This window comes from Anopheles coluzzii, chromosome 2 (genome assembly GCF_943734685.1).
Source record: "Anopheles coluzzii chromosome 2, AcolN3, whole genome shotgun sequence".
In the NCBI taxonomy this organism is placed as follows: Eukaryota; Metazoa; Arthropoda; class Insecta; order Diptera; family Culicidae; genus Anopheles; species Anopheles coluzzii.
Genome location: NC_064670.1, coordinates 96,366,343 through 96,393,781, shown reverse-complemented (window position 1 = coordinate 96,393,781; position 27,439 = coordinate 96,366,343). Strand labels below are relative to the sequence as shown.

Genomic DNA, 27,439 nt, shown 5'->3' with positions numbered 1-27,439 from the left:
TTTGGGTCAATTGTTGGTGGAGACCCGTGCCCGAGGCCTGTCAATCAGAGTCATCCTGCGCACCATCGATATCATCGAGCGTTTTTGATTTTTGGTGTACGTGTGGTGTGTGTGTGTGTGTGTTTGCGTGTGTGATTCTTATCGGAGTTGACGCGTGCAAACACGCTTCTCGGATGACCGTCCGGTGATTAGCGGTGCCATTACACATCATCTACGATTTGTACCCATGTTTGATTAATCTAACATGTGTTTGGTTTTACTTTACGGTGTTGTTTTTTCTTTCTCTCTCTCTCTCTACATCCTGCAGTGCCGACGACCGCTCTCGCCGAACCGTACGAGGACTGCGAGCAGCCGCCGGAAATTGCGCACGGCTCGGCCCGGCTCACGGTAGACGACAACGAGGAGTATGTGACGGCACACTACACCTGCAAGGCGGGCTACCGGTTGCAGGAGCCACAGCTAGCCCAGCTTCGCTGCAGCATTGAGACGGACGAGTGGGACTCGACGAAGCTGCCGGTGTGCATACCAGGTGAGTGTCAGTGTCAGTGTGCTTTCCCCGTCTTTATTTTTCAAGAAGATAAGCGCGTGCCGAGCTTAGCGAGAGTCACGCCGGGGATGCAAGGCAGTTAGGATCTGTTTGTTATTTTTCGGCGCAGGCAAGGGTGAAGAACGCGACATATCGTCTAAGAAGCATACCGTGAACCAATTTTCCACCCACTTTATCATCGCACGTCTCTGCTCTGCTGCTGAGCTTTTTGGGGGGAGTAAAAGAAGCGAAACACACGAGGACGCCAAAATTGAAGGGAATAAACTTAACGAGGGATAACAAATTGAATTGATTGGTACTTATGGCATGGAATGGGTGGCAGGCAGGAGGCAACCCGAGAGCACATCCGTGCAAGTAGCTGTGTACCGATTGTGCATGATTGGCTTGCATTGTGTCAGGCAGATGTAGTGTGCGCTATCGTTATTTTAGGAATTGGATTCTTTTTTTTTTGTTCACTTTGAACCACTCGCTGATGCCACCATATTTGTCTTATCTATTGCGGTTTCCGGTGGCATCGTGTCTTCAGGTTTCTATGTACGTAACTGCACAAAAAGATGGTCAGAAATTGTGCAGATTTGAAGAAGTGAGGCCATTTTCTGAGTGCCGATATGGTCGATCCGATTCCTCCATGCATGAGAATGTTTCATCCAGACTAGCTACAATTCATCAGAAACAGAATTGAGTAAATATAGAGCAAAAAATACACAAACTCACACAAACACATACTACAGTCTGCTAGTGGAACTGTTAGCCACAGTGGACCATTTATTTTCAACCACGTCCCCGGTAGGGGTAACTGGATGCTGGCAGTGAGGAAAACGAACAGCTACGAAAGATGGATTTGCGGGTTTTCCGAGCAGTTGGGCTAGGAAAAAGGGGGGTTCCTCACCAACCCATTTTTTGCTAGGCATGCTAAATAAATTATACAGCACATTCTGCACCGCTTTGTTTTGCTTCGCAAGCTGGTAGGGAACGTGGGCGAAGGAGCTGAAACCACCAACCACTGGTTTGGTTGGAGTATGCAGGCTCGAAGAAAAATTGTAAGTTACGGATTGCCCCGGCAGTGGAAGCGGTGGATCGGAATCTTTCACCGGTGCACCGGGCATTGGAGGCATCTTTCTTTGTGCTTTGTGTGGCACGGTTGTGGTACCAGCCAGTTTCACCAGACCTGCGGGTGTCCAGGAGCTGCCGGCCCTCTTCAAGGGTTCGAGTGATGATGCAAACCCAGAACGTCAGCGAATAGACAGTGCGAGATGCATTGCAAACGATGAATAAATTGTACATTGTACATTGCAATGGAGGCATGCAGGACCAGGAAAACATCCGGTTGGTTTATCGAGCATGCAGGTGCAGCATTTTTTCCAGTTTTTTGTACCAACCGTACCCGTTGGGAATCGATTGCTTTCGTGCGAGTTGGTCTAGACACTGCACGGGGAAGCTGCTGGTTCGATACACCTCAGGCACAGAGCACCGTGAGTGCTTTAGTGTCTATTCCGCCACTTGGCCACTTGGAATGGAAATGATAAACGGAACGATTTATCGATATTGAACTCCATTACTGATCGGGAAACGGTGGGATAAGAGGGGTGTGCACGATTCACACCGGCGAGTGGTCTTCGATTGTGTGCGATCGTGTAATCCATCTCGCCTGAAATAGATCCCCGGCAGAGATCGATGTCGGCGGCACTGGTGAGAGGCCCTGGGAATGTGGAGCATTTTTATTATTTATGAACTCATTCATTTGCGAGCATCGTGCAACAGGGATTGCGGTGTGGTGTTCGGTTTCTTTCGGGTTTCCATTTGTTTGGCACACTCTCGAGCAGGGCGGAGGGTAAAAGTGTAGAGTTTGTGTATTTAAATCGGTCTATCTTGGATGGAGATTGTTGGGAAGTGATAGCAGGTACTTCATGGTCCGTGCTTTTTCCTACCCTTTCCATTTTACACCTTCACATTGCTTACGACATTTACGTTGTTTTACAGGGTGTTTTGAGGATGAATGGATTGAATTGGGTTTAACATGGCAAACCTTTACCGTTTACAACAAGGACTTACTAATAAACGTTCATCAGGCGCTCTATTTAAGATAGGCATTTGGTTTCTTTTTACGACGGAAACTTGTGATTACTTTTTTTTGGATCGATACGTTTTTGGTGCCATGTTGAAAATGTTTAAAATGAAACTCATATTTTATTTCGTTATTTGATTATTGGAAGGAAAATTTATATATAAATCATTTAAAAAAAATTAAGTTTATAATCATTTAAAAAAAGCCGAAATTTGGTTGCGTCAGTTACTCTGTTCTTATCAAATCTAAATTTAAACTTTCACCACTAAAAGTGACTTTAAAATGGCCGTCAATAGCGCAATTTGTGAAGCAAACGAACTAAAATGTTGGGTAACCCCTGACCGTAAGAAAAACTGAAGCATTAAAACAGTCAAAATCTTTCGAATGTTTTTAAATCGACCGAGAAGTCGAAGAAACAACATGAAAATAAATTAAAAGAACATATTTAGGAAAATATGTAAAAAAAGTTGGAATTAAAGTTTAATTTGAAGAAAAAAAGGAAACAAAGTAGGTAAAATATTAATCATGTACTAAGCGTTACAAAAAGAACAATATAAAACAAGATAATAATAAAGAGTTTTAGAAGAAGAAAAAATCATTGCAACAAAAATCAAGAAATATCTGTTTAGTTCAATTAGAAACACTTTTGCAAAACATAATAAAATCTTATTTGTTTTAATTTCTTACCAATAAACATAAAAAAAAAACATAGATTTTATAGAAACTGTGTTGTTATTTGGATGAATTCAAATTTAATATTTTATTGTATGTTCTGAAGTTGTTGTTGCCTATTTGTTATCTTTCGTGTTTAGAGTGATTATTGAAGTTTAAAAGTTTTAAATGTATTTTAATTGCAACAGCTTTTAACATATTTGATTATATTTCTTCGACTATTATATCTATTCTAGTAAAATTTCTTCACTTTGCCTTATACTAGCTTCAACGCTAGGTTTGAATGTTAAAGTACATCACCTCCTTCCATTTAACCACTGAAAGATGTCAATTACTTTGTATTATTTATCCCAAATGTCAAAGTTTGATCTTTCTGTCAAATAAAAAAGCTAGAAATAATGGTAAAAATGAGCTATTTTTGAAATAGTCTGTCCCATGTAACAAAAACCCTGCAATCTTTCCGATCCCACCGTCCAAATCTGGACAAAGAAGCGAGGGAACCATACTGAAGTACAGTGCGCGTTTGTTCGATGCTTCTTTTCGGGCTAAGATTCAGCTTAGATTACTTTCTCCTCGCCCCTTGTCGCGCTATCTCCGCTGCTCGCGACACCCTTTCCCAAAAAAGGGATCAATAAATTAAGCATCGTTATTAGCCACGCGCTTCATCGGTGTGTTCGCCATGGAGCTGGAGAACGAGCAAACGTGTTAGATATACGCAAGACACGTGTGAACAATGGAACGGTGCTGCGCGTGGCCCTCACACCGGGGAAGCAAAAGGGTGCACTGAAAAGGGAATTCGTGCACGGGCTTGGGTGTCGGTTTAGACACCGAATGTTTGGATTAGCCAAGTGACAGGAAGAATGAAGATCCCATTACGCTTGGTGAGGTATTTTGTAACCCTTTCCCAGTTTGTGTGACTTCGTATCCGGTGTGCTCTGGATATTTGCATCCAAATTGATGCGCTGATTAGATTTCCTCTCCGTACCTTGGGCATAAAGGTAACTGTTTCTCACCCTACACACACACAGTCTTTCTCTTTCAATGCTTGAAGAAAGACTTAAAGCGTGGAATCAGATTGGTTCGGTGAAAAGCGATGAAAGCAAAGTGCATTATGAAATCGGCTGCGCATCTCCGCTGCGTTGTATCGGGGTGATCCGAAGGTGTTAATTCCGCATGTTTTGAAGACACGCGTGTATTAACATGTGTATCCGTTTTATTGGACGACGTAAAACCCATCCAGAAGATGGACAACATCGATAGGAATGCCATTGACAACGCCTGTAACGTTCCGTGATAAACAGAAAACCCCAAAACCGTTTCAACAGTCGGATGAAGTCATCTAAGTGTTCTAGCTCCGGATGGAAAGGATTTACTAATTTTAGTCCAAGTCACGTTTGGAAGTCCATCTTGCCTTCTACAGGATGTCGATGAAGTTTTACGACACCTTCCAACATCATGCTGTTCCGCACCCGTCGTCTCCAATGTCGCCCCATCGCCGCAGTATATTTAATAATCTTCGAATTCAATTTTCACATTTAATAACATCCTGCCCAGCAGATCTAGATCTTATAAAGTGGGGAGAGTGTGGGAGCAGTCGCCCGGGTGACGCAGTAGCTGTCGACGGCAAAGTCTGGAGCGAAGTTATGCAAATGGCACCGTCAACTCGGTGGCCCTGGTGTGCGGTTTGCTCGGAGCTCGGAAGGCGTTTGCATACCCGATCGCTTCGGTGATGGAATTCTACCGCCACATGCCAAGGTGGTGATGCTTGGGTCGGTCAATCCGTGGGCAGTGGTCTGTGAATGTGCGTTCAGAATGTGGAAGACTAGCTAGAGCTGAGGAGTGGAGCAGGATGACACCGAAAAGCGAGACGCGGCAGACGCTTGGCAACGCCTCCTTCTAGGAGATTCTATTTCCGACGGCCGAGCGAAAGTGTGATGTACGCATGCAGTGATTTTTGCGGTTTTTGTGGACACCCAGTTGAGAACAGCCAGATGTGCGTGTGTTCCAGAAAAAGCAGAGGCGTCTAAGCGCGCGTGTGTGAGTGTGTGCTTTGGGTGGAGGAGTATTAGACCATTAAAAACCTCTTACGGCGTACCGCTTACTGTGACCACATGCTGCGTTGTCTGGTGGTGGCGTTGTCTTCCCTTGCAAATCATGACCAGTTTGGAGGCGAACAAACACACACCTTAACCAATTAAAACTACACCGAAAATTAATTTACCACAGCCGTTCGGCTGGGCTGGGTGCCCATTCTCATCATCATAATCATCAGCATCACCATTTTCATCGCCATCAGTTTTCACTAAGGCGGCGCTGTGTCGCGTCAAGATTGCAGGCTGTGCGCGCGCGTTTGGGAAGATGTTCATCCTTCCCTTTGTGTGACTCACAGCCGTATTGTACCGAGCTTCTCCCGGGCGTCTGTCGCTTCATATCTTGGACAGTTTTGGAGCATACGCGTGCGCTTCTTCTAGGCCCTTTGGTTAGAAAAGACCCAAACCCCGAAAAGCGACGAGGTGTCGAATGTGCGAGCACCGAAACCAACACCTACTGTTTTACAGCCTGAGCTGTGCAACAGCGAATACCCAGACGGTAGTAGCACGGTTTCGCCCTCTGCCTCGGTGACACGCTGAACACGTTCCTTCGATAATGCTTAGTTTATGTGTGACGGCGAGAGTCGTACGGGTGCGAGAGAGGGTAATTTATGGGTACCGGCACAGTTTATTGCGGTTTTCGGACATTTTGGTGGTGTGTGTATGGGAAATTCGAAGTCACTGGGGAATTGTCGGAAGTTGTGGGTTCGTTTGGAGGTTGCGCAAGAGGAAATAGGGGGCAATTTGTTTGCACGAGCGAACTATTGAGTATATCGATCTCGATAAGGTGGCTGGCTGGGAACATGGGTGAACCGTTTCTGTTGAGTTCGTGCCGTGTGCGTGTGTGTCTCAGCAGTGTCTAGACATTGGCTGGATTGCGTGAAACCTGCTAGGAATGGAAGGTTTGCAGGGAGTGCTGCGGTGGTTAGCGGGAATGTGATGCGATTGGTAATTTGTTTGTTATCATTAGATCTTGATCAGTTTCGTCGGTCGTGAAAGCTTATTGAGATGCGACGTCGCAAAGGATTCGAGGTCATCATTTAGGCCACACTGTCTCGCGGGACCTAAGGTAATGTCCAATGGGGCTGTCGTATAACAATGGAACCTTATTATAGAGTGCATAATTTCGCTCCAAACGGTTATGATTGTCGTAAAGCAAAAGGTACTTAATATTGCACACCAGTACGGAGGTTGAAATTGCCACCGAAGCGTTGTGTTGGGCGTCATTCACATCGGGTGACAGTTGATAGCATCCACACAGGCATGATGATACTCTCTCTCTACTTCTTATTTTTTAATGTCCGGCAAATGAAAATTCCAATTTCAGCTTTCAGCTACATTTCCGCCGATTAGATTCAATAAAAGCGACTTCAGCCACTCCAGCACTTCGCTTCGAGCCCCCCCAGCGGGAAGCATTCAAAGAACGTCAAACTTTACAACCGCACCGCACTACGGAATCACTCTCCAGGGGTTTGGCTTTTGGGGGTATGTGTGTTGGAGCACCCAACCCCGGGGGCAGAGCGGCAGTAAAATTTGACAGCTTCGCGCAACCGATACGCCGCTCCAAACGCGATTCTGGCGATGCTGTCGCTGAGATTCTGCCACACTGCCCGAGAATGGAACAGATTTCATCACACGCGGCCACCGTGGACGACGAACCTAATACGTCAAGCGGCATTCTTTCGATTCCAATTCCACGGCCGTTCTTGGTCCATCTATCTCTGGAGTCCCGCCGCGACATTCCAGCACCGGCTTGCGCCCGGCTGCTGCGAGGTGATGACAGCAAGGGAAGGGCAATATTCTAACAACAAAAAACCATTTTACGATTTGCCTTAAATTTGGCACCATTTTGGAGTGTCAAATGTGACACAGCGAGTGCCGACCGGGCGGCATTTCGTTGGACACTGATAGTCCGGTCCAATATCTCTTGTGCGTCTCGTCTTTACTACCGAAGCGTGTCGGTTGCGATGGTGTTTGGGGAATGCGTTTTGGGCTGCCAAAAAAAATGAAGCGAAGAACTGGGCGGAAATAATCGCCCACAGTCGAATTCTAAACGGCGATAGTGTGTGCCGATTGCGAAATGTTAAAATGGCATTTGGAGATCCGTTTCAAAATGCTACTAGCCAAGATTGGTTTACATTGACGATTAAAGTATATTATACCGGAAATGGAAGAATTTGAATGCCTTATTACTCGTTTATACTACGCTTATTATAATTTTGAGAACGTATTCTTAGATCCCTATTTTGATAATGGGGTTTTATATTTAGCATTCATAAATATCAAGTTTTAGACATAAAATACAGCTCAGAGAGTAGTCTTATCGTCATATTCCGGAATTCATTCACATATGTTGCAACGTAGTATTCCTGTCTGATGGATCTGAACATCTCTGAGCTTAGGGATTTGTTTTTTTCGATATCTACTTAGTACACATATCTAGGGCAAGTATGGCAGTACTTGATCTTTGAACTATTGAACAAGTTTATACACAATGTGTGGTGATTTAATACATTTTCTCCTTGTTTGGTATGTATGTTTCAACGTAGTACATTTGCACGTTTAGAAAGCAAACATGTTTTTATGATGGCTATAGCTACAAATTCACCAATTTTGAGCTAGTTACAGTGCATAAGTCCATCAGAATATAAGAAAAAAGCAGCACATACTTAAAACAACATTCAAAACTCAGTTTGAAGTCCTATCATATTGAATTCGATGCGTATGTAAATAAATCTGATCTTTTACTTTAATATTTTTATTTGTATGAGATTCTATACTTTTTATAATCGTATCAAACGTCAGTGGGTATAGCATACGGGCTAATTGCTACGGGCTACATTTACACGCGCCCTTTGGTACCGCATGTCTTGGTGTCGTAATGCTACATGTCCTAGTTATCGTGTTAGGTGCTAGGTTATCGTGCCTTTACATCACACTCCTTTTTTCCACGCCTTAATTTTCGGACTAGAATCTTTACATCCCAGACGAATGAAGACTCAGTGCATCTTTTTACATAAGCTTATTAGCGGTTCAATTCACGCCCCGTCCATTCTTGGTTCCCAAGGACCATTACACACAATGATTAATACTTACTTTTCTTTAAACAACATTGTCGATCTCAGCGTTAGTGTTAGTAATCTTCAGTAAATCTTGCGTAGCTTACTTTGACTATCAGAAAAATTATCTATTTTTTGTATATTTATTCGTTTGTCTGAACTGCCCGGTTTGTAATTTGTTCTTTTTTTTCGTTGTTTATGATGTACATTTTTACATTAGCTCCGGGGCTAGTCAGATTTAATTATAAGTTATGATTTTTTTATTACAGATGGCTGTAAAAAAAAAAAACAAAATTTTTTGCGTGCACTCGTTCTAATATAATAATCATTTCAAACAATTTTGATTATCATGTGAACAGGATTAACATATATTTAGAATTTGGAGATTGTGTACCCGCTTGAATATTTTTAATCTTTTAAAAGATTTTCAAACTACTAATCATGTTTTTATTTTTTTCGAAATATTCTCAGCCATTAGAAGCATGTCAGCATCTAAATAACTTGACAGTAACACCGATACCCACTAGTTGAAATGAATTTGTCATAAATGAGCCAGCTATATCCGAGGGAGCTCGCTAAGGGAGCCCCCGCTTCCCGGGGCTTCAGTCAATATTCGACAGTTCAAGCTCAAATTCAATCAAATGCATTCTTGCCAAGGGATGCACCTATCTCGCTGGGTGAAAGAGGAATGTGCGGGGAATGTGAACTATTTGCCGCTGGTGTGAAAATTAATATAAATTGACATTTTATTCAAATGCATCGGGTGATCTAAATAACCGCCGAGTCGAGGTGATGGTATCCAGGGAGTAGCGAAAGGGATTGTTTGCTCGCCTAATAATGTGTGTCTGGGACTGCATCTGGTCCGCCACAACAGGATTAGAAATCGATTGCCAGTCGACAGAATCGACGCTAGCGAGCGGTTCCGAAAGGTTTAGCGAGCTCAACATCACAACTATTTTGCCAATTGATAGCGATTATCGAACCATAATGAACCTCCTGCGGGTGGGAAACCTCCTTACCCGGTTAGTTAGCGCATCAATCGGTATTAATCATCATACGCTAATGACGACGAACGCAAGCATGTGGCCAGAGGGCAGACAGGTAGAATGGGAAGCTAGTGCTGGTGAGTAGTTTCCAGCGCCACTCGAAAGCAGCTTCTTCTGGAAATGTTGTTAGTCATCGATCATCGATTATGTACTTGCCCCGGGGCAATATTATTAACCGACAATCGGGTATTAATTATGCAAAGCACATTCGTATGGTGCACTCTTGGTCGATGCTACCGGCTTGTCTTAGAGACGGGGCTTAATTTGTCATTCCAACAAATCTGATCCGATCGGAACGTTTGACCTGGCAAAACCAATTTAACAATCAATTTAGTTGTCCACCTCTGTGACTTTTTTTTCAGTTTGTTCGGATCGATGCAATCATTTGTTGGGTGTGAAAGAACTCATTTCCCGTTTGTAACATCTTCGACGGAACGATAGCTATTGTTAATGGAAAAAATGGTCACAATTCCCTCACGCCCAATTGTGTGTGTGGGTCTAATTTTCTTCTCATCTGTTTTGGTGCCTTCTTCCATCGAAACGGTTGGAAGTTAGGTTGCGATCGCCTTATACGCTGCGCCGAACACGCTGTCCCAGCTGTCCCATTGACAAAGTGTTAATAAATATGTGCAGTTTGTGTCACGGGCCGGAATCGACCGTGCCGATACGGTCAAGCTCCGAGAGCTTAAGCAAATATTGTTCCAAATCCGTATCCGTATGGGGCAGTTTTTTTTTGTTGCTGGTCGACTCGATTTTTTGGCCTGTGATACCGGACCGTGATCTATCCGTGTGCGATTCATCATTTCGAGAGGATGAGAGGTGTTGTTTTGCCCGGGACTATTTCACAAGGATGTGTGGGCTGCCAACAGCAACCACCTGAACAACCCGATCGAGTGTTGTTGGCTCGATATCGATTGGTTCGAAATTGATTTTGAGGCTACCCCGTGGGGGGTGAAGGGTGATCTGTTTACACTACGGAGCATGTTAGGCATCATCCGGCCGTGGCGCGTGAGCTACTTAAAAGCCATGCCAGCAGTCGCACTCAGTGCTTCTAGTTTTTTTTTTGCTTCGTTTTATCGTTCCCATTTGCTGTGTAACTGCTGCCCGGTGTGGGATACTGCCGTGTAAAGAGGTGAATAAATTTCGGCATCCGAAATCCACGTCCAACCGCCGTCCCCGTCGGAAACCATGTGCGGAGGAAATAAAAGCAACATTTGGTAATCGTGCGGCGTCGCCTATCTGCCTATCAATAGCAGATGACATTTTAAGAGCTTGTTACGAAAGTTATTGTTAGCGGAATGTGTTTTTGTGTGTATGGGTTTTGGCAGTATTTCGGGCGCACAAATAACTCCTTTAGTGTACGGGCGCACAGGAGTGTTTTCTTTTGGGACATAGTGATAGGACGGTAGGCGTTTCGTGGAACACCGCTAAGCGGTGGGACAGGTGAAGGAAGAATGATTGTGTCATACAACACATTTTGGGATTAAATTTGGAGCCATTCACCTGCAAACTAGGTGCTAGATCAAATATTGTAATGTTTATCGGTTGTTGGGCTGATACTTTAAATCTGCTGTCGGCCTTAAACGGTTTATTGTTGCGTTATTATTATTTTTTATTTGATTTCTATTTGACAAGAGGATTATTTAAAAAAAATGCTTCAATGCATCACCTGAACACTACCCCGTACAATGTGATTGATGAAATAAAGTTAAATGTAATTAACTGTCAGTTATAGCGCACAAATCGCGTCACCGACGTTGGCGGTTGTGTGGAATTAATTAACAGGACAATCGACAGCCGACCATTAATCACGCCGGCGGAATGAAGCCAAGTGACATCTTTGTGTCTTTGCGGTTATGCTGATGGTTCGTTAATTAAGCGTTTTATTTCAAGCACTGCAAACGACAACAATTCCGGAAGCGAATTGAAAACGTTAAAGTGTAATGCAATTTGTTGAACGTTTGGTTAAAGGATCGAGTTTTTTTTATTAGTTCGACTGAGTAATCTGTCAAAAAAGGAATGATTTGCAACGGCTTAGCTGCTGCAACAAAATAAATTAGAGAGAATTAAGTGTTACTATTATAAGTTATTGCTTTTAAACAAAGCAAAAACAAAGCACTAAACCATCAAGTCACTTGGTTTCATTTTAGAATGTATCCCAAAAATAAGGCTTCGAGCTAAAAACGGACGACAGCTTCGTAAAGATCGACAATTTACGAGCACCGCGTAGAAATCGCTTAGCTTGTAAGTGGCACCATATTTTATTCCGCCCCGACTTTCTATGCCAGAATTGGCCAAGCTCTCTAAATCATTTGCCAAAAAAAAAAAAAAAAAAAATCAATCCAAAACTTTGCATGGTCCGGTGGATTCATCGCAGGATAAAAGCAGTAGGAGCCATTTGACAATCGACAATGTGATTGTGTGCTGGCGCTGACACTTACCGGGCGTATTGTTGTTTGATTAGTATTTGGCTTGCCGTTCGAAAAAGGGGAAACATTTTGATAATCCTACGAAAACAGTGTACACTTGGTGATGTGTTTCCGCCAACTGATTCCACACTTTACGGAGGTGCAATATTTTGCACATTTTTATTGCACGTCCAGCAGCGCGAGCGCAGCGTTTGTTTTGTTTTTTGCTCGATCCTCATGAATCACGTCTATTAATCGTCAGCTTGTTTCATCGACTGTTTGACCGACTGTCGGAACCGGTTCGACGGCAGCAGAGACGGTTGATGTCAGCTGCGATAAAGTTAGCTTTTGTTGCAGCCGATTAAAATCCCATTCCCAGCGGGTACCGGAACCGTTGTTTAGTGTGGCAGCCCGCTGTGGTTAGCCCGCTCTGGTGCCCGACTGGTACTGGGAAGCGGAGAAACCACGGCCGCACGGTTCGGATTATTGCCGTCGCGTGGAAATTGATTGCCACTGCCTCTGTTTGGGCCGACGTACGGCTTGCGATGGCTGCTATAAAAAAAAACAACAAGAATCGGCCTGGTCGTGTGCCTCACGGTCCCATAAAGCTAGCGCGCACGTGCACTTGTTCTCTGTGTGGTACCACACCGGGAGGAAGCACTGGTTCCGCTCCTCCAAAACCGGGAAACTGATTGGAAGTGTTTTTGGGGGTCCCCCTGTCCCCGTTTTGGCACATAAAATGTGGAGCATTACTGTGACGTGCAAGTGGTTCCGACCGAAAACACAACAGGCATGGTGCTTTTTTTACGATCACTTCGAGCGTCATCGGCATTTTCAAAAGGTCGCGGGCTGTGGTGAGGGCCGGCGGCGGATCTACAGATGGGCTTTGGTGCTGGAGTCCACAACCCGTGCCGTGTAGACCGCGTGTAGCATGCATTTGATGGCCCAAAACTTCGATTAACGACGCGTTTGACAACCACAAAACACCTTCCCCGTCTGTTTGTGGGCAGTTTGTGTGGATGCCAAATCGGATTTGGATGATGCGCGCGGGCCCGAAAACAATTTCAGTGTGTGTGTGTGCGCGCGTTCTTCCTCCTACTTTTACGATGCATTGTAAATCAATTTTCTCTGGCGTCCCCGAAGCGTTGCGGTCGTTTGTACGATTCCTGATTTAGCTGTAGCCGTCACACGCGTTTTAGTTTGTGTTTCGGGAGCATTTCCCGAAAATGGAATATGGAAATTTTTTTTTCTTTCTTTTTCTGCAACAGGGGGACACTTTTCGCCAACTGATATTTGCATGTCCACCTACCGACCTCTAGTTTTTTTTCGGACTTCGGTTGCTTCTGATATCATCTCCGCCCGGTTTGATGCACGATCTCACTGGCGGCGGTTGGCCGGTGACTGGAGCGCTGATTTATGGCCCTATAGCGACCAAACCACGCAACTGAGGCTCGGGTTTTATGCTGTCCAACTGTCACCACGTTGGTTTACTCGTGCTAGAGGCTGCTTGAATTGAGTGAAGGTGTGCTTCACTGTAAATGGTATCGAACAGACAATCTTCGGCGATGAAGCTGCGTCGCACATAAAAAAAAACTATTTTATTCGGCACGGAAGGGAGTGATAGAGACACATAAGCGAATGTGGGAATGGTTTAAATACATCGGTGAGTTCATTGTTGATGGTTTTGAAATCTGCTCATCTGCAGGTGCAGTTTATCGACGATATTGTGGTCATAAATTATTGCCTCCGGCCATCAAACTGCTGCACAATAAATCATTTTGTCAGTTTAAATTGTTTTGAAACCCCCGCTACTGGGTAGGCTTGAGCCTGAGTAAGATAGTTGAATGATGGTGTTACAGTGCTAGAAATGACTATAAGCAATCTGAGATTACTATTGAGCAGATATTTATTAGCTAAAGACTTACGTTTTAGATGCATAATCATTTTCAATAATTTGAAATTATCGTCATTCATTGATTTTCCTTTATATCTAAGAGAGAGAAATATATTATTTTGGTTAATGACATCCTCCATTTGTTGAATAACGCTAAATTGTAAAAAAAAGGAATTTTATGTTGTTTTGGTTTGATCAATTATATTCCAAAAGCTTATTTATCTGAGCATTTTTATTCAATCTCTTTTTTAATGCACTGTTATTTGTTTTCCAGTTTGAATGCTTTGCACATTGGTGGTTTCTTTGATAGAGACACTTGATTTGTTGTGATTTTTTACTGACACAAGCCAAACTTCCTTTGCTCGAGTTCTTCAAAGTTCTTTTTAGCAATGATCTGGTCGCTTAAACGCTGGAATGTTTAATTATTCCGAGAACAAACTTTTTATTAATAATGTTCTTTTTACCTTCATATTCATTTATATCCAAAATGATTATGAATTATCGAATAATATTAGCATGAAATTTGATAAAAGTTCACAATAATTCCCTTCCTACAATGATTTTATTGAGATTTGAACGTCATCCTGATTATACCCAGTTTTCTTAGCTCATCCCGCACAGCTAAGAACTCCTCTAGATACAATTTTTTAATAGATCTACTAAAACTCCCACCTGACGTGACCGCTTGCCGAATCCAGCCGAAAAACATTCGGACCGTGCCATAAATTTAAGATTATTCTTGTGTACTTTTGTTGTGACATCTATTCCCATTCCGTATGATTCACGGTGCTGATGTAACACTCAACTTCGGATGTTTTATGTTATGCCAAAATGTGTAGGATAAAATAAATAAAAACATACAAATACACATTGGCTTGACCGCTAACAATCCTTTGCAAAACGCCCCTAGTTTGTGGAGAAATCGATTGCACAACAGCGCAATAATCCTCGCAGGAAACTCCCTCTTTTCATGATGTTAAAACTGCTTTAACGAACCACAGTGAAAAAAAAAACCGGATCAAACGTTGATATTGTTCCGGGATAGAGGCAAGCACATGCATGACCATAGCAAAAGGCTTTATGGGGGAAAACACACATCAATCTGTTGCTGGCAATCATCAACTGTGTTATCAAAGCGCAATGCCAACGCATGACACGGAACGGCAAGGAAAGACGTACAGGCACCGTACAGCACTAAGAGTAGCTTTCCGTGCCAAAGCAGCTACTCCGGCATTCAGCCAATACTTTGACTTCTTAGCAGTAATACCGGTGCTGGCGCTGAAGGCTAAAGCTGTGCTTCTTTTATCGTGTTGCTCCTGAATAAACATCCAGCCACGATCCAAAACGATAAGCATCTCGGAATCCGTTGCTTGCGCTATATCCTACCGACTCTGCTCTACTAGCTCTGTAGCTCTGCTATTATGTGCGTTGAAACCTTGGCTTTTGTGGATGCTGGCGAAAGCGAGGATGCGGAGCCAACCAGTTGCCGAAAACGAGCCTCACGCGTGTAATCGGTATTTCATTTAGTCGGGTTGCAAATTGACTTCTATCCATCTCCAGGGCACTTTCTTACCGGGTGAGTCTGCATACTCACTGTTGGCATTTGGTGGTAGAATTCGGAATTGGTCATTTTCCTCAGACCTTTCCCGCCAGTGGTGCAGACGTCTCATCGAGCGGTGCATGATGTGGCCCGGCAGGTCTGAGCGTCTGGTAGAATCCAATCATCAGCAGCATGGTAACGGTTCGCCCGGTTCGCTTTGGGACCTATCCTAACCAAACGAACCTTCTGTTGTTCTGCTAGTGTGGTACTGCTACTGCCGGCATTCGCTCACATCAGCACATGCCCGACTTCACACAACGGGGCGTACACGACACGACAATGTTTACCGGCGGTAGCTAACACCGCCCGCACGCGTAGCTCAAGCCGGGATGAAACGGGGTTTGCGATCAGTATCAGTACCGTTTTTCTGCCTTTCGATTACTAATCGCTTACCCAGCGCTCGGTGACGGTGGCAATCCCAGAACGATATCCCCGATAATAAGCTCCATCCGCGGACCCGGATGCGGATACACCGGGGCCCGTTTTCCTGACTTTCGAATTCATTCCACATCGCTTGGTGCGCTTGTGATGTGGTGTCTTGTGGACACCAAAGCTCGCGAATAATGTGCCCAGCCCCACCCACAGTTCACGGCACAATAGTTCTCGCCGGGTGAAGTTTGTGCGTGTGTGTGCTGACTCCCCCAAACACGGGTGGGTTGGCTGTTTGTTTCCGAACAAGTTTCCGGGGCGATCGTGTAGCCGGTAGCCGAGAACATGGTTTTGATGGAAAGCACAACTGCACGGAAAGGTTGTAGCATCGGAAAAGCATCGTCATCACGTGGTGCGAGCTCCCTTGGGGAGGCCAGAATAGCTGCTGCCGTCTTATGAGCCGGCAAAGGAGTAACATGTGTGTGTGTGTGTGTGTGTGGGTGGATGCGGATCGGTGTTAATCCAATTTCAGGCGTTTAATCACAGGAGAGTTTCGGATCCAGTGTTTGTGTTAATTAGATTCGTTGGTGCCGGTGAGGCTCGGTGAGACCGATTCTTCTCCGCTTTGGATGTACAACAGTGCTCTTGTGCGCACCACTAGGGCGTGAGCGTTGTGTGGGAGGTTTCGAGGAACTATTTTCCGAACAAGCAGTGCTGATAATATCGAGCCAAAGGCTTTACACTTGAGAGCACGAACACCTAATCAGTCGTATAATGCAATGGATCAAATCAGATTTGCATCAGCAGATTGTGATGGTGTTGTTAGGTGCGAACTGAGGCCATAACCTTGAGCTCTGGCTAGATTAGAGGAGGCTTATCGTTTGCATTAGCACCGTTCGCAACGGGTTGATAAAGACCGGCTGTGAATGCTTTTGTCTTTGGAGGTTATGCAGAGGAAGTCTGCAGCTGTGACTCACTCATTACTCGTGATCTATTTGCATTTGTGATGGTCAATTCGGATTGCATACCTAGTCACATCAATATGTTCGATTTTTAAAGATATCTAAGTTAAACGCCTAAATATATGCAATTCACTTAACAAATTGAGCATTCCTACGAATTTAGATCTTTGGGCAAAGCTCTAAAAGCATCGAATCATTAAAACTTCTATCGAAAGGAAAATATTTACCACCCAGTTTAGCAGCAATGACCTCCCTTCCACAGTGCATTAAAACGTTCTTCATCCGCTTATTAATAGCACATTAAGCGCGCGTACCGATCCTCCCCAACCATCCCTTTTTGCTGAAAAAAGGATGCGTCGTAAAAAAAGTGCGCTCAAACTCGTAAAAACTTTCACACGAATGCTTTCAACGCTCGGCTTATCGGTGGTGTCCCCATTCGGATCGGTGCTAAAAATATTAATCTCAATAACAGCGACTCCTTGTGCGGGAGCAGGGTAATGCCGCTTTCCCACAGTTGGGAAGCCCTTGGGATGGTTGTACATCTGCATGGAAAATAACACTGAACAAAAAAAAGAAAGGAAAGAATCAAACAAAATATCAAACAACTGTCCACCGAGGATAATACGCTTTCGGCAAAGAAGAGAATCCCGGGAAGCTTCAAGGATGAGCTTCCGGAACCGATCGGTAAGCCCTTTCCATTAGTGTGGCAGCCCCTCATTGGCGCTGTGTGTGGCTGTGGGTGTTTTTATGGGTGCTGAAGTTTTCTCACTCCTTTCTTTGGCTTCCTGTTGCTTGTTTTTGCTGCTGCTGCTACATTGCTACACGCATACACACCTTCTATCTTTGTCTCTCTCTCTCTGGTCCTCCCTAGGAAACACTTGACGAATACCGAATACCTAGAGAGCGGGGGGAGGGTTGTGCGTTGTGAAAAAGTTTTCCCAAGCTTCTCACATTGCGCCACCGTTCAATCGGGCCTGAAAGCATCTCGAGAGGGTTTGAATTGGATGAAAGTTTTTCCTTCCGATTCATGAGGCTGCCACTTGAACGGGGCGAGTTTCGTCTTTCGCTTCATTTTTAGTCTTGTGTGGGTGGGGTGTTTTTTGTGTCTGTGGTGCGCTAGTCAATATCGGAGAGTCTTTCCGATTTGGGAGTGCCCCGTCCAAGACGCTTAATATCGCTTAGCCCGGCGAAGTCGATGGTTGGCTGGCTGGCGCATCCGGTTTGACGTGGAAGGATTTCAATTTGATGAATTATTTCGCCACTCGACGCTGGGGTGATATTCGTATTTTGGCTGTTGGAGCTGTGTTTTCTGGGTTGTTTCCGGTTTTTTTTCTTCGTTTTTTTTTGTTGGTAAGGTGCAGGAGATGCTTTTGAAGCTGGCAGATGGTTTCCGGTGCTGTGTAGTAATCCAAGAGTCTTTAGAAGACTACTGGGAACGCGCTTTGCTGCGTGAGTGAGTAGTGAAGCACAAGAAAAGTACCGGAAGTGTGTTTTCAATCGGAAAAAATGCTTCATTCTACAGCTTGACAAATGGATCTTTTACGATCGATTTAATGGTATTATAATCTTACGTTTCCGTTTGGGGTGTATTTGTGAAATCTATTATTTTTAAAGTAATTGTTTGTTAGGAAAATTATAAAAAAATATGAATTGCATGCTCAAGAAAACTCCAAGAACTCAATAATCCAATACTATAACTTACTAAAATGCTTAAATTCAGGCAGCGCTATAGCTTGTCAATACTAAAGACGCAAAATACGCCACTCTGGTACGTCAAGGCGGGATATGCAACAGATGATTGCAAAAAAGCAAAACAGAACAACTCATGAAGTAGACGAAAAACCAACGCTTCCGTTCGTTATGATTCCTCTTTATCTTCCACGACTACAGAAAAAAACGAGAAGAAAAAAAAACTATCCACACAGAGCACAATCGTACTGCAGTGCCAGGCAAGAAAAAGAGATTACAACACTCGCTCTGAATGTAGCAATCGGGTGCGGGATTTTCGCGAAGGAGATTAATGATACAATAAAACGTGTTCATCCGGGGTAATAAATTTTACCACACACTAATGGGCTGTGTTCCAGTAATATCGCGCCAATGGTTATTTCGCTTCCACGTGTGGTTGTGAGTGTGTGAGGGAGAGACTTTGTTGGTACATAGCTATCATTTTGATTTCGCGTAGTGTTTGCTGTTTTTTTTTCCCCGGATAACCTCAGATCAGATTAAACCCACGATCTTATCACACGGAAGCGTCATCGATTTTTTTGTTTCATTAAATCTGCATGCGTAAAGATTTATTTTTGGGAGTAAAATATGGAAAAGGAAGCGATTATTCAGCATTGAAATTTGTCCAGCCAGCAGTGCAATTATCGGTTTATTTATATAATATGAAACAAAAATCGATATCGATATGAAAGCAAACGTGCATATAATGGTGGTAGTACTAATAGTGGTGGTATTGTTCTAAAATGCGTTGCGTACGATAGTTTAAAAGTAATTAAGTTATTTATGTCAGTGTGAAATATTCCGTTACTTAATGTCCTAAAAATCCATTATTTTGTAAGATGTGTCAACATTTTTCAAATATCCTTTAGATTTCATTACGAAACTCATATCAATGTCAACGTTTTAAATGACCACAAAACAACGCAATTGTTAGTTTTTTTAACATAATGGTTATCAAATTATATTGTTTTATTAAATTTTTGTACCTTTTGACCATATTTATGTATTTTTAAGTGTTTTTGTACCGTAGTGCCATTATAGGTACACAAAACAGGCATGTTCCTATAGTGGTTATAGTTATGAAATCAATAAAAAACAGCTCATTTTAGATTTTTTCGAAGAAATTTTTGACATGTCGTACTGTTTTCATTAAAACTAGCAACAGAAATGAGTTTTCTGTAAGTAATTTACCAAAAAAATGCCAAAATTCACTTATTTGACTGAGTGAAAAATCGACCTCAAATCAAGCTTTCTCTTCCGGGTGTGGGTTGACGACAGGTGTTACAGGGTTTCCCACGATTTATTGGTCAGTTCCCGTGAATTTTTGGTTGGTTCCCATCAATTTTTGGTGGGTTCCCATAGATTTTTGGTTCTTTTCCACAATTTATTGGTATTTTCCGATTGGATATCAATACAATTGAACCAACAAATTTTGGGAAACGGCCAAAAAATCGTGGGAACGCACCAAAAAAAATATGGGAATACACCAAAAATTTATGGGATCCAACCAATAAATCGTGGGAAACCCTGTAATGCAGTACTTTAGTCAATATTTTCATCAATCAAATTTATAATTTTTTTACGATTAAATTAAAAAAAAACAATCTAATGGCAGTAATCCTTGCTATTCACACGAAAACCAGCTTCAAATTAAGTTACATTGAGTTATATTGTTTTTGAAGCATCTTTGTTTACCACCACTGTAGGAACACAATACGACGACTATAGGAACCATACCACCATTACAGGTACAACGAAGTATTCAAAAAAATATGTTTTTTTCGTAAATTTGTTGTATTTGATGGTAAAAATAGTTGTGATTGCAAAGATAAAAAATATTCCACTTGCTATGTATTGAAATATTCATCAACTTACCATCCTGATAATTTCAATCTATTAAAGCACATCTCTACTCCATCTCCACATCTCTAGTCCTTGTTTCGTGAAACAATGTTTTATTGAACTCTTTGTTTCTGCATGCTCATTGCGTTTGAAGATTGCTACATTGAGTTTTATTTGCATTGCCTGTGCAAAGTTAAAATCTGTTTTGTTGTGAATTCGATTACATTTCATTCATGGAAAATGATTACAATACCTTGTTCAAGTTGATGAACAAGCGACTGGCAGATATTCTGAAATGAATTCAAACAATCGCCAACAGAAACATCAAGAGTATACGTAACATAAAAGCTTGTTTTGCTTTCGCTGCAAAAACCATGGATTGTTTCTAAAACATTCTCCACTATTATGCTACTGGCATACAACGAATAGCAAAACACTATGCTAAAACACGTGCCAAACTAGTTCGGTTTCTGAAATGAAACATTTCATTACAGATGCGAAGCTCAATTTTTTAACTTCCCAACCATGACACGGGCGTTGGGGCGAACCTTTTTGCGAACCGGTTTATGGAAAACCCGGCAGCTCTAATCCCAATTACACAGTCGCACATTCCATGCACCGGGCAGACCATTCACCGAACCTGGGTAGTCAGTTCGCACGGTTGGTCGATCGCGGGGTGGCAGCATGGAAAAGATGAATGGCACAGTTTATCATACGCTCTGTTATGAATATTGTTTACCGTTCAACTTTATCCTGTCCCCGCTAACGGACACGGAACGCCACTTGGGCAACGCGACATTGTTTTTGGTTGCTGTGAGGCAGGGGGTCTGCGAAAAAGTTCAATGTGTGTAGTGCAAACCTTTTTGAACAGGGAAAACAAAACGCTTGTCATGCCATGTTCTTTACTGTCACATCTGTAAACTTTTTTCCCCCTTTTTTTAGGGATGGAGAAGGGAATTCCGGGGGACAATGTTGTGGTTCAGAGGGCGTGGCGGTGTATCGCACGTAGGCAAGTATGCACTTTCGGAGCGAAAACAATGAATACATTAATCTTTAGCCCATCTGTGGCCCTCGTTGCAGTGGTCTCGGATATCCGTGACCAAAAGTATGTACCCGCACTGTTCAATGGTTGAGCACGAGCTCTCCACTCCTCCTTCCCTGTCTATCGTCCTGCTCGCAACGATTGCACAGGCTGGCAAAACTTTTGTTCCCTAACCCATCCTATACCACGTTCAAACCGGACACAGACCGACTGTAGTGTAAGCTTGCAGCATAAAATTATATTTCAATGTTAGTTTTGCTTTGAACATTCCCAGTCGCCCCAGCCTATTGCCCTATTCAGCTAATGCCCTTCTCGTTTACCTGCTCCGTTTGCAGACGAATCACACGACCCGAATGGAGCGGCAGCCAACCAGGCCGGAAACGGTAAGCGGAAGCCCGGTCAGCGCGCACAAAACATACAGGAGGAAACTGACCTTGATCCGGAACTGGCGGCCCGGCTGGACCTGTCCTGTATGGCCCAGGGGCTCTTAAGGGCGCCCGAGATCGACAACGGCTACGTGGTGAAATACAACAGGTGAGAACTGTGGCCACAAAAGGATCCCCAAGGCACACTTGTGTCCGGGATCTATTTATTTCCATCGCAAATCGGAACCCAAGGTTGGGAAAGCTCGATGACAGACCGCATTCGGTGAGGTACAGCATGCTGATTGTGTTTTATTTTTGCTCTCTTACCCCCCCCCCCCCCTCCCTTCGATTTCCCGACACGCCGCACGCAGACGGAAGAAAGCGGGTAACATCTTCCTGGTTGCATATTACGAGTGTGACGATTATTACGAGCTGCAGCCACCGGAGCATGATCGGCTGTACTGCAGTGGGAAGAAGTGGATCGGCAAGCGACCGGAATGCATCTCCACCCGCACCGGCTCCGAGGATGACGAGGAAGGGGAAGACGAGGAAGAAGAGGAAGAGGGAGAGGAAGAGGAAGGTAAGTGAGGATGGAGATGGAGACCGTTTCGAAGCAGGTGGCCGTTTTCCCATGCGAGCGGAACGCATCACACCTAAGCGTTTGCAGCTTTGTTTTACATTTTATACTGGGTGGGTGTGATGCTTGCAACTTAAGATTGAACATACATTGTTCGATATGGAAAAGGATGTTGTTTGTAAATATTTGTACTCTCTATCATCCATGTGCCATAAACATTTGTGCATTTCTGTAAGCTTCACAACTTTTCAAACTCCTTGCATGAAAAATCTCATATCAAATATATCCAGTTTCTGAAAAATGAATAATGAATGTCTTAGAGTGAATCTTAATCTTCTTAGTGTATAAGTTATTTTGTGGAAAAACCTCTATGGCTTCTTTTCTTCGAACTGTTTTCTTAAAACGATAAAAATGTACGGTTTAATGAATAAAACAGACACACATTTTATTTTTTTATTAGATTGTCTGTTTTTTATAAGTCTAATAAAAATTGATTTTTACAGAGACTTTTCTGCTTTCTAGCTTAACTGCTGCAGGATTTTACAGCTGCAGGATGTTACAAACTCACTTGCAGGATGTTATAGCTACATAGCATGGCTTTTATTTATGCTATGGCCATTTCATCATAAGATTAAGCAATAAATGCGCCAAAAATGTATTCCGAATTATCGTTTATTGATTTTATTGTTTTACAATCACACCAATAAATCATTTTCATCACTGATTTTTAATCTATATATAGAAGGCAAGGATATACAACACCAGAACTTAGGAAGAAACATTTGAAGGTTTACTTACAATGACCTGGACGAAACCTGGAACCACGCATAAAATTTCAATGTAGTTGCCATGACCTTGAAGGATTCTTTTTAAAAAAACTCATATTAAAATAATAAACCAGTTCAATAAAGAAATAAATCCCTACGGCTGGTAAAAAATCGCTGAATTACTGTTATGAAATATAATTATTGCAATAACCATATCCAGCTGTGCGATTATTCAGTGACTCGCCATAATTTTTTTGATGCAAAACGTCTCTAACTAACTTTGTTTCTCTATTCTTGTAAACTGGAATGGATAGAAGGCTGAAGATTTTGGAGTTAATTTCTGTTTGAATGTTTGGGAAAATTGATATTTTGTTTCAAATATCAGACTAGTACGGGTATATATATATTTCTTTTAAACAAGCAAAATTATAAACAAAAATAATTAAATTTCCTTGTAAAATATTTCTTCTTTTGTCAAATATAAATACATCTTATACAAAAAATATATCTTTTCTGGTCTTACTGTTCTTAATTTTTTGCAAGAATAATCCACGAACTGATTTTTTTTTAACTTGCTTTCAGCTTTTAAATCCTTATACTATTTGCTCTAAATCTTACCTTAATCAAAGAAATCACAAAAAATGTACAGAAGGAATTCAGTAGAAGTGCTACACTTTCTAGCTTGCTTTTCGGTCGTTCCATTCAACTGAATCATTTCATAGACATCATTTGAAGCATTTTAAACCTGATCAGCTGATAACGATCAACAGTTAGTCGGGGTTTCTGTTTGTGCAGCGGTTTTTTTTATTCCATCTGCCGCATAAAAATGATGAAGACCGATCATTCTGACCTTTCTATCAATGGTGAAAGCATGAGCAAGGTAAGAAACCGTCGAAAAGGCACGAGACCGTCAGTCACGATTTTCATTGAATTGCTCCGTACTTTGACCGTTCCGGCACCTGAGTTTCTCATCGTGCAATGCTTTTGGCAATTTCGTTCGATTCGATTTGAGTTTGGAAACGCAGATCAATATTATCTCTTAAGTACCACCATTTGTGAGTGGAAAGGTATAGGGGCCGATCAATATCGCTTTACTGTTGGCTTTTCAGTGTTTGAAGACTAGTTTTAGTACATAGTTTCAATGGCTGCGAACGAGCTGAACTGCACACTATGAACTAGATTAAATAGATTATTGACTCTAGCAGTGAGGAATTTGGTTTAAGCTGACTATAGCAGTGAGTGCCGATTTTTGTGATTTTTACGTAAAAAAGGCCAATAACACCTTCAGAATCGTCCTCAAAATGTCGCACCCGTTCCAATTTCGTGCTGGTAGCAATCGTTACATCATGTGCAGCCCAAAAATGCGCTACAACACCTTAGTTGATTTCTGTTGGCCGTCGATATTTGTGTCTGTTTATTTTCCATCGTTGACTTTCGAGCGGCAGAGCTGCTGCCGTTGGTGCACGCTCCCGTTGCCATGCGATGGCAATGTGACAGGTAAAACGTGTGTAATTTATGTCGCGCGGTGATGCTACCAAGATATTAGTGGCATAAATTCGACCTTATCCCACCGCACGCCCACGTATTATGCACGTGCTCGGTGGAAGCCACCGTCTTCTGCACGGGCACGAGCGCACAGGTTGGCCCTGTGGAGGTGGCCCTTTCTCCCGAGATAAGAGTAGCGAACGAATGGAGCGTGAATGAATTCATCGCAAAAGGTGCCCCCTGTTCCGCGTGGAGTTGGTTCCGCTCGCGTGTGAAAGACGCAGGATGATCTGTTATTCCAGTCGGATTGGAATTCGTTTTCATCTCCTCTTGTGCTCTTGTGCGTTTGGCATTACTCTTTCGCCGGTTACAGAAAGGGGTGCTGATTTTCTGTGTTTCCCATTCCTTTTTTTTGTTGCTGTTCAACCGAAAGCACCAACCGAGCTCGTACATAGTGCAGCTAACAGTAAGGAGATAGGGACGCTCAATCTTGTGCTCCAGATCCATTTGAAAATGTTTCACAGCATAGCAGCGTGTTCGCATTTTGCTGCCTGCATTGTCTGAAGGTGGAATGTTATGTTTCGCTGGTATGTTGGGTGAAACAGCTGTTTTCTAGTTGTTTATTGGATGGTAAGTTACCGCTGGATGGATATTGCCTGCTTCCGGGAAAAGGCATCCCGCCAACACATAGCTACAGTCGGCTTAAACCAACACGGATGGTTGGTTGGTGAAATGAAAAGTGTCTCGAGCACATTTGTGCCCATCACGGGGATATTGTTTTACATGATGGATGTAATTGTCTGAGCTGAGAAAATGGGGCACATGATTGTAAGATATGGATTGTAGCGTTTGAAACGAAACGAATACTATGTAATGTCTTTAGGCTTTTGGCGAATACTATGTTTGAAATTTTATGCCTTTTCATGTGACGTATTACTGTGAGTGTCCTGATTGTCCAGATGAAAAACAAATCATTAACAATTTATTAAGCATAGAGTTTTTCTTGATTTTAATGTGTTTCTTTCATTACATTGATTTTTGGCTTGCAGATTACGAGGAAGAAGGAGAGGAAGGCTCTGAACAACCATCCGAGCATGATGATCGTGTTCACGAGCGAGTTACAACTACAACGACAACCACGCCGACAACTACAACTACCACTTCTACTACGGAGCCAACAACAACTTCAACAACCGAACCAACAACAACAACCACTACAACGACATCAACAACAGAACAATCAACCACTACTTCCGAGGTGCCACACACGACAACAACGGAAGTGAACGTTCCGGACAATTTAGCTGTTCTTGAAGCAGAACATGAGACTCATCATCATCGACCGGCAACAGACTCGTCTGAAGCTGAGGAGCATGAGGAGGATGAACCCGAGGATGACGAAGAAGGTGACGATGATGAGGAAAACGAGCACGATCACCGGGAAACTCACAAAGTAGACGAAAGTGACAACGAAGAAATCGAACAGAGGAAACCCTTAGAGCATCCGTCTTCAACGGCGACGACGACCACGACCACCACCACCACAGAGTCTACTGTGGTTCCAACGACTCCGCAGACGCATGTGGCCGACTGTGGTCCCGATCGTGGCGGTTGCGATCACGAATGCCGAATGATTTATCACGGCAACGAGGTGGAACCGTTGGTAGAGTGTAGCTGCTACCGTGGATTCCTGCTGGATGCGCGTGATGGAAGAACTTGTCACGGTGAGTAATTTGTTTGCCCAACAGATGTATCGATTGTATTGGGGTATTTGTTTTCTGCTGGATTCGGCTGCAGTCGTGAGAGAACTGATCGAGCAAATGCATTGGTGCTACAACTCAATTGGCTAAATTTAGATTAAAGATCACGGCGCACACGTTGTGCTGTTCGACCATTTCACGCTTTTGTAAGCAAAGAAAGGTTGGGATTGGAAACTATTATCGGCATCGGTGGTGCGGCAAGCGAGAGTTGCAGCCTAGATGCAGACGCAGAGATGCAACATCTAACTCCAACTAACCAACCAACCAAACCAGAGCTGATCACGACACAAGTGGAAAGTGTTGGTTGTCAGCAGGCTTAACTCAACCTCTCGACGGTCCCGATACCCGAGACGTCCAATCAGGAGAAGTTAATTCCCGGTGACAAATTACGGTTGTAGGTTGGGATGTTAATAGCGCACACTGGCGTGGTCTGGTCCGGTTGTTGGTACGAGAAGCAGAATCGGGGTGTTTTTTTGTGTGGCCCCGCTTTAGGCCTTCTAAAAGGGTGATGGAAATGGACGATGAAATGAGATTTTGAACGAAGGCGTCAGAGAACGGTGGTACGTTTGCTTGTTTTCTTCGCACTGCCGCCCAGTTCTCGGATGTCCGATGCGATGCTGACAGGTCTGTGGTCTCTGAGCCATGGGGGTGTTTTTTCTCCTCTGAAGTGAACACATGTGCTTGTGCCGTACGGTGGAAGGAACGGTCAGGTTGTTGGAAGGGAATAAAATATGTTGGGAAACATTTACATGATGTTCGGACCCAAAACTTTCTTCGAGCCGTATTGAGTGGGCCCAACACTGATCAAGTGGCTGCTGTCAGATGATTGACTTTTTCGTAATTGCTCACAGATTGGAGCTTGATGGGAGGGGATAATTTAATTTAAGGTTTGAGGTGCTGGCTCAAAGCGTTGGCGGTGCGATGTGGTTGTTGGTAAACGTTATTGCTATTTATCATTATTGATACTATTTGTTTCATTGATATTGTGTACTAAAGGTAAATTTTAATGCAGTGGAAAGTATACAATTGATTTAAATTAACATAAGACACAATTTCTATCATTTCATGCTAAAGCTACCATCAGGTAAAGCGTATAAAAAAAAATTCTTTATGTTATAATTTTTGTTATAAGATGTATTATATGTCATTTAATCGGTTCGT

At 43.1% G+C, this 27,439-nt stretch overlaps 1 protein-coding gene across 4 annotated transcripts in view; it reads left to right on the top strand.

Annotated features, from left to right (window-relative positions):
* The window catches only part of LOC120948529 (fibrillin-2), a 101,947-nt gene that overhangs the window by 27,122 nt on the left and 47,386 nt on the right, over positions 1-27,439 (top strand). For all 4 annotated transcript variants that reach the window (XM_040364962.2, XM_040364963.2, XM_040364960.2 and 1 more), the window contains exons 2-5: positions 308-529; positions 21,660-21,858; positions 22,061-22,269; positions 25,568-26,242. In XM_040364962.2, the coding sequence (XP_040220896.2) occupies positions 308-529; positions 21,660-21,858; positions 22,061-22,269; positions 25,568-26,242 (1,305 nt within the window). The remainder of the gene's footprint in view (positions 1-307; positions 530-21,659; positions 21,859-22,060; positions 22,270-25,567; positions 26,243-27,439) is intronic.